This window comes from Martes martes (assembly GCF_963455335.1).
Source record: "Martes martes genome assembly, chromosome: 2".
In the NCBI taxonomy this organism is placed as follows: domain Eukaryota; kingdom Metazoa; phylum Chordata; class Mammalia; order Carnivora; family Mustelidae; genus Martes; species Martes martes.
In genome coordinates this window covers 63876849-63884115 of record NC_137889.1, presented here as the reverse complement: position 1 = coordinate 63884115, position 7267 = coordinate 63876849, and the positions used below count along the sequence as shown (strand labels likewise).

The following is a 7267-nucleotide window of genomic DNA, read 5'->3' as shown; positions in this document are numbered from 1 at the left end:
AATGAAGGAACTGGCAGCTGAAACTTTAATGGTAGGAAACGACTCAGATATTGAAAAAAAATCACAGTTCATATGTGTGACAAAGAAGACATGTTCCTCTCCATGTATAACATTTGCATTTGATTTCATTAGATGCTTATATTTTCTAGCAAAAATTGTCTAACCCAATTAAACATCAGAAAGGATAAATTTTACATCACATATTGGTAGCCCAACTTTTGGTGGCGGGGGAGGCTTTTATATACCTTGTTGGCTGGATTCAGCTCTAGAGTTTGGTCCTTTCTGTCTATAAGCAGACAAGCAGTTGGGTCTTTCTTGTACTTGGAGAAATTACAGGTACCATGTCCTTATTTTGAAGCTCCTTGGTAACTTTCAAGGGTCCATGTAATTATGTAAAAATCACCCCTGCCACATTGCCCTTGCAAGAAAAGTGGAGCTCTGAGAACAGTCTTAATTTATAGAGGATGAAATGCCCCATCCGAAGCAAACACAGTCATTGTTTTCTTCCATCTGTTTAAAAATCCATTTTGAAATCCTTTTAGGGATAGACAGATGAGGGTTAAGAACTGAGATGGCCCAGATTTGCTCTGTAACATCAGAGGACTCTGGAACATAGACTCTTCATAGCTTCTCTGAGGTAGGCTCATGGGAGGTGAGTTTGAGAGAGCCTTTGTTATCCTTTCAAGCCTGTACTTGAGATCTGTCTTTATCTTGACCATAACTTCTTACCACATGTTCTGCATACAGTTGTCATTTAATAAGTTGTGGTTTCCAGGTAACTCAACTAGTTAATATGACATCTGATTAGAAAAACAGATTTTTTTTAATTACAAAAGAAGTCATTATATTATGAAGTTACCGTGTAGGAGAGGATTAACATTTGCTGTTCACACGGTATGTGTAAGCTATAACTATATTAAAATAAGTGGACATTGTTTCATGGATCATATCATGCCCCAATAATCTGGGTAATACTAGGATTCCATAGTGTGTAAACCATGACACTGATCCTCATTAAAATCTTCTCTTTAATTATGCCAAAAATTATTTTCATGACAATATTCTATTTGTAAATATAAGACTGTCTGTTTCTACACTGGATTTCAAAAGGTTTTCCCTTGAGTCTTATTGTTCTTCTATCCCGCTCCCTCATGGCTTAGTAGAGGAACACGGTACCTTGGCTCTCCACAGCTGGCTCTACCTCAGGTCTAACCACATCTGTCCACCTTGACCTCTACCTAAGCAACTGTCTTCTCTCACTCAAATTTCATAACAATCTCCCAGCTGGCGTCCCTGTTGTCTGCCCTTCTTCCCCTACAGTCTAAGCTTGAAAGAGAAACCAGAGTGAACCTTTCTAGGTGCAACCGTGCTCAAAATCCTCTAGTGGATTCTTAACTTCATCAGAGTAAAAGTCAGTTTTTATAATTATCTTCAAAACCCTTACCATCGGAACACTCCCAAATTTCTCTTTAACTTCTTTGACTTTATCTCATCCTGCTCTTATTTATGCCTTTGCTACTGGTGAGCATTTGGGTAATTTCTAGTTCCCTGCTTAACTTTTTGCCGTAGATCTTGTCATCATCTGACATTGTATGTATTTTGCATATTTGTGTGTTATCGTTCTCTCACATCTACCCCTATAATGTAAATTTTCTGAGATCAGATGTTTTCATCTTTTTGGTCACTGCTATATCTTCAGCACCTAGACCAGGACCTGGAACCAAGTAGTAGCTCAATAAGTATCTATTAAATATATTCAAGACCCAGGTTGATAGTGCTTTACCCTGAGTCACACAGGTAGGTGATTTAAAACCTAAAACAAACCTTTCACTTGCTTGGTGAGGCTAAGGATAGAGGTCGAAACTGGTGGACATGGTGGAGGAATCAAGAGGCTCTGGCCTTGTGGATGCCTCTCTAACCATAGAAGTGTGCTTTCTTTTGCATCTGAAAGCCCTTGCAGCATGTGATAGTTTTTCCATTCTAAGTCCACAGACACGTCCACACCTCTTCCTATTTAAGGTAAATTTTAGATAGTTTTTTTTTAAAGATTTTATTTATTTATTAGAGAGAGAGAGAGAGACAGACAGACAGACAAAAGGAACAGAGAGGAGGAGCAGAGGCAGAGGGAGAAGCAGACTTCTCGCAAAGCGGGGAGCCGGACGTGGGGCTTGATCCCAGGACCTTGGGACCATGACCCAGGCCAAAGGCAGATGCTTAACTACCTGAGCCACCCAGGCACCCCTAGATAATTTGATTTTATAGACCCGCCTTCATTATTGCTCAGTTACCTTCCTCACTGTGACACATTGCATTTCCTCAAGGTGGCCACAACAATATCTCTCATCCCACATTCTCTTCATACCATGTGAAGTTGATGCTCTTCCCTCGGTGGGTGAATCGATGTTCGTTAGCCTTGACTATGAACAGATCTTTTATCACAGTAGAAGGGATGCTATATGGCTTCCAAGGCCGGACTCTGCAAGTGGCTATAGTTTCCGCCTGGCTTTTCTTTGGCATCCTTGCCTTTGGAGTACTGAGCTGCCACTTGAGAAATCTGAGACAGCTATGCTGTGAGGAAGCCCAAGCCCTACGGGTAGCTATGCATGATGTTCTAGCAAACAGCCCAGTTAAGGTCCCAGCTAATAGTATTGTCTATCAGGTATATGAAATAAGACACTTACAGATGATTCCTGACCCCCACCCCAACACCACTGATTTACCCCAAGCTTCTGAGTCTTCCCAGAAGAGGCTCAGCATCATGGTGTAGAGAAAAGCCATCCCTTTGCACCCTGCCTTAAATTCCTGACCCGCAAAAAGTGTGAAAGATAATGAAATGATTGTTGTTTTCAACAATTTTTCCTGGACCTCTGTATTCTGAAGTGATTTGTTACACTATGGTAGCTTTGTGTGTCTTGGGGCAGCTGTCTGCTTGTTGAGAATCAGTCTTAGCACCCATCACTTCTAAGGAAAAGCCTTTATTTGTGAGTAAGAAAGTTTTAGAAAACCGCAAAGTATGAGCAATTTTCAATTATTGATTGTAACAGGAGAGCAAAGCATGAGCATTTGAAATCCAGAGCTGTCCTAAAAATCTTCACTCTTTAATTGCAACCATGTCCCTTAACAAAACTCATACCAAAGCTCCTGATCATCTGAATATTCAATGCATTTATCAGATTTTTCTCCTTATCCACTTGGTGGTAGAGATGCAGACAAGTAATAAATTGGCCAAAAGGCAGATGGTAGAAGAAAATAATGAGAAACAACCTGCAGAATCCACTCACTGAGTATCATTCCTGAATAATAGAGCTGTAGCTCTACACACAGAGGCATTCTCAGCTCAGATGACAGACTGTGGATCTCTAATAATGTCTTAAAGGATTCTTTGAAAGATTCATTCTTTAAAATACTGTTTCTATTTTTTTTTTTTTTTTGGTAGTCCAAAATGACCACCCTGCCCCTGTTGCCCATGACACGCCCAAAGCTTACATCTTTAGCCAGGCAGAAGCTGCCATGTTCTCCCAGAACAATTCCAAGGTATGTAACCCTGGTTTTCATCTCTTTCTCTAAAGAATGAATTTCTTGCAGTAAGAAATGTCAATAGCACATCTCAGAAAACAAAATTATTCAAAGATAAGAGTATATTGTTATATTCAGAATATTCAAATTTGCTATTTCAAAAGAATCAATGAAGCTCATTCAAATACTAAGAATTTATTTAGTAAGCTAGTACTCATTTGATTGTTTTATTACCTATTCTAATTATATCATGGTCCTAGGAAACTTTGGAGATATATTTCCTTTTAAAAACATTAGCGGATAATTGAAAGCAGAGGCTTTAGGAGTGAAAGGTGTACAGCTTCCAATCTGCAAGGTCCTGAGTGCCGATTTCTGTTATGGAGGGAGGAAGACACAGTATCACTACTAGGGTAAGTTGGCAGGCCAGATTTAGGTGCTGAAATGATCCTGGGCTAAAAATGCTTCATCACACTGCTGCTACACTAACCAGCTGCTGAGTTCCTAGAGTTGCTGCCCGGAAAGTATAGAAGAGAACAATGTGTTTTGTCACAAGTTTTAATGAGGGTAGTATTATTTAGAAGTTGCCATTTATGGTTTTATTGAGTTATACTGATGCATATTATTTATTGATATAAAGAATTTGCACATGTAGATTTGATTATTTTCTTTATATGCCAAATTTTCCCTTCCGACAAGGCAAACGATCAAAGTATTATGAAACTACTTTGTTTTGAGAAGGAACATACTTTATTCTTAGTATTTCTGGGAAAGACCAACGTCCCTGGACCAAAATAAATGCATGTAGTTAAAACAGCATGGAAGTTCCCTTATAACAGCAAATCAAAGTTTCTTCTCAAAAAGTTTGAAAAACAAATTTTTTGATACATGCATAATTCAGGATATATGTATATTCTTATTTTCAGTTTTACTTTTGAATAATGGGGAGTATTTACAAACTCTGAAAAAGCTTGTTCTTCCTGCCTTTTATAATGCTTGAGATTCCATTTTCTTTTCAAAACCAGCAAAAATGGAGCCCAATCTCACATCTCTAAAATAAGATGGATTTTAAAGAACACTATTTCTTGTATTCATTTTATGGAAGAAAAACACTTTTTTCATAACCATTTAAGGCAAAGTTTTGTATCAAGATTTTCCAGGGGCACCTGGGTGGCTCAGTTGGTTAAGTGTCTGCCTTTGGCTGGGAGCCCACTTCTCCCTCCCCCTGCTGCTCCCCCTGCTTTTGCTCTCTCTGTCTCTCTGTCAAATAAATAAATAAATCTTAAAAAAAAAAAAAAAAAGATTTTCCATTGCCTTCTGAGTAAAAACAGATGCTTGTTTAGTCCCATACTCCCATTGTTTTGAGATGTTAGTAATATGCTTGTTTTTAAAGGTGTAATGGAGGTTGGAGAAAAAACACACTACCAGTGTAATAGATTTCACATTAAAGTCGTCTTAAAGTCACTTTTTTAATAATAATTTGAATTTTATGTGTGACTAAAAACCCTCTCAAACAACATTTCAGAGCAAAATTTGGTAATGTTTGGAACAGATAAATGTTGTATGTTTGTTTCAAGCAGGTGTTCTTAGTTCAAAATCCTGGGCCAAACAGAATATGACTTCTGTATTGCAAAATTATAATGTGAAGCAACATGAGCAAAATGGAAGAGCTTATAAGTTTTGAGGAGAAAACTCCATTTTTCTTAAGAATTCATTGATTGTTTTAATGTGTTGCTGATTTGTTTGCATACTGAATTTAAGATTCTTCCCTATCTCTTAACAATCAAGAAAATGAAAATTTGGAAATTATTAATCAATAATCTATCTCTATAGCTACTGTAGAACATTTATTATATATGGTATTATACCTTAAATATTTCTGTTCTCCTGGTAGCATTTTATATGTTTGGGAGCTTTTCAACTTGATAAAGCAGTGCTTTATTATTTCTTTCCATTTCATTTAGGTCTCAGTTGATCAAAGAAAAAGATGACATAGATCATTACCTCGAGGAGAATTTCAAAGGACTGTCAAAAGAGGAGGTTGCTGCGTAAGTATAACCTCTTAAAAGTACTTTAATATAAAGTTTGTTTCTTTTGTCTTGATTCTTTATTGAAATTTCAATTTTCTTGTGCAGTACACTTTTTCACTGGAACATGGCATTTAAAAATTAAAGCTCATATTAAATAGTGATAAGTCATGTCTATTGATCTTACACATATCAAAGTCTTTAATTTTATGGCCTTCAAAATTCTCATATTTACCAAGATAATACACTATCACATTTGCAATATTTTAGTTAAGTCTATGCCATTAATTGCTTATTAACTTCCATTTTAAGGTGTATTGCCTCCATGGGGGAGAAAAAAGCTTTTAGAGAAAGATCATATCTTTTTTTCCTAGTGATTTAAAACAAAAATTCTGTACTAATATATGTTCCTCCCCCCCACCAAAACTCACAAAAAGAATGAATGCATCATAGTTTATCAGTTGGTTTTTAAACAATTCTAAATTGTCTGGATTTATTTTATCAATGAACATTATAAACTTTGCCATTTTATCACTAGTTAGAAACTTATGGTTTAAGTAAAAACTATAAAAACCTTTGTAGGTTAGTGAGAAATGAGTAAAAACCTAAAATAATAGCTGAACAGATTTAATATTTCTTGCTTATAGACTTTGTGACCATGTTATCATCAGATCTTTAGATGCAGGCAGGCATTGAAAAATGGAAATGTTATAAATATACATGCATCTTATGAAACTCGTTAAATGATTCAATTAGAATATTTTGTGCAGCACATGTTTTTAAAACATCCTCCCAATTCGTATTGTCTAGTGCTGTGGGAGTCCACTGGAAGAGTTTTCTTAATGATATTTCGGTATAGTTTTTCATAGAGTCTAAAATTCCAAGTTACTTGATATGTTTCATATTATTAGATATTATCTGTGTCAATTTGCATGTAGTGTGGAAAAATGGAATAGTTCATTCTGTCAGTAGCTACTTTATTTTAAAAAGTGACAAAATTTTACAGTACCTTTAATCACTGTCTTCCTTGGAACACTATTGACTGCCATGTATAGTATCTGGGACCTTTGGTTAAATGCTCTGATTGTTATTTTATTTTTTTTTTAAACCCTCGGGACTTTTTTTTTTAAGATTTTATTTATTTATTTGACAGACAGAGATCAAAAGTAGGCAGAGAGGCAGGCAGAGACAGAGAGGGGGAAACAGGCTCCCTGCTGAGCGGAGAGCCCGATGCGATGCGGGGCTCAATCCCAGGACCCTGGGATCATGACCCGAGCTGAAGGCAGAGGCTTTAACCCACTGAGCCACCCGGGTGCCCCTGATTGTTAATTTATTAACTTTCCATGGTAACCTGTTGGATAAAATTAAAGGTTAATATTGTCTGATAATAAATTACTTAAAAGAAAAATATATATAGGTGATATTTTCATTCTAATTTAAATATGATGATATCCAAATATCTGTAATTGACTTAATAATTAGATGTTAAATTTGGCATTAAACTTATACTTCACATATCTTAACAAGCTAGAAATCCATATACAGCACTTAAAATCTGTTAAACTTTTAGTCTGTATTGAAGAAAACTTTAAAGCAGTGCAGAATAGGATTTGCTGATGACTATTCTCTTAATATTTTTTTCACTAAAGGTATTACCAAATTGATTTCAAATCCATAATATGCTACAGGAAACAAGTAACACTGGGCAATTCTCCAGCCTTACAATT

The 7267-nt window shown here is 36.2% G+C and overlaps 1 protein-coding gene across 1 annotated transcript in view; it reads left to right on the top strand.

Moving 5' to 3' along the window:
- Nucleotides 1-3442: 3442 nt before the first annotated feature.
- The window catches only part of TTC29 (tetratricopeptide repeat domain 29), a gene marked incomplete at its 5' end in the record, with an annotated part of 231644 nt that continues 227819 nt past the window's right edge, over nucleotides 3443-7267 (top strand). Inside the window, 2 exons of the mRNA XM_080795477.1 lie at nucleotides 3443-3534; nucleotides 5478-5561. Coding sequence (XP_080651603.1) covers nucleotides 3443-3534; nucleotides 5478-5561 — 176 coding nt within the window. The remainder of the gene's footprint in view (nucleotides 3535-5477; nucleotides 5562-7267) is intronic.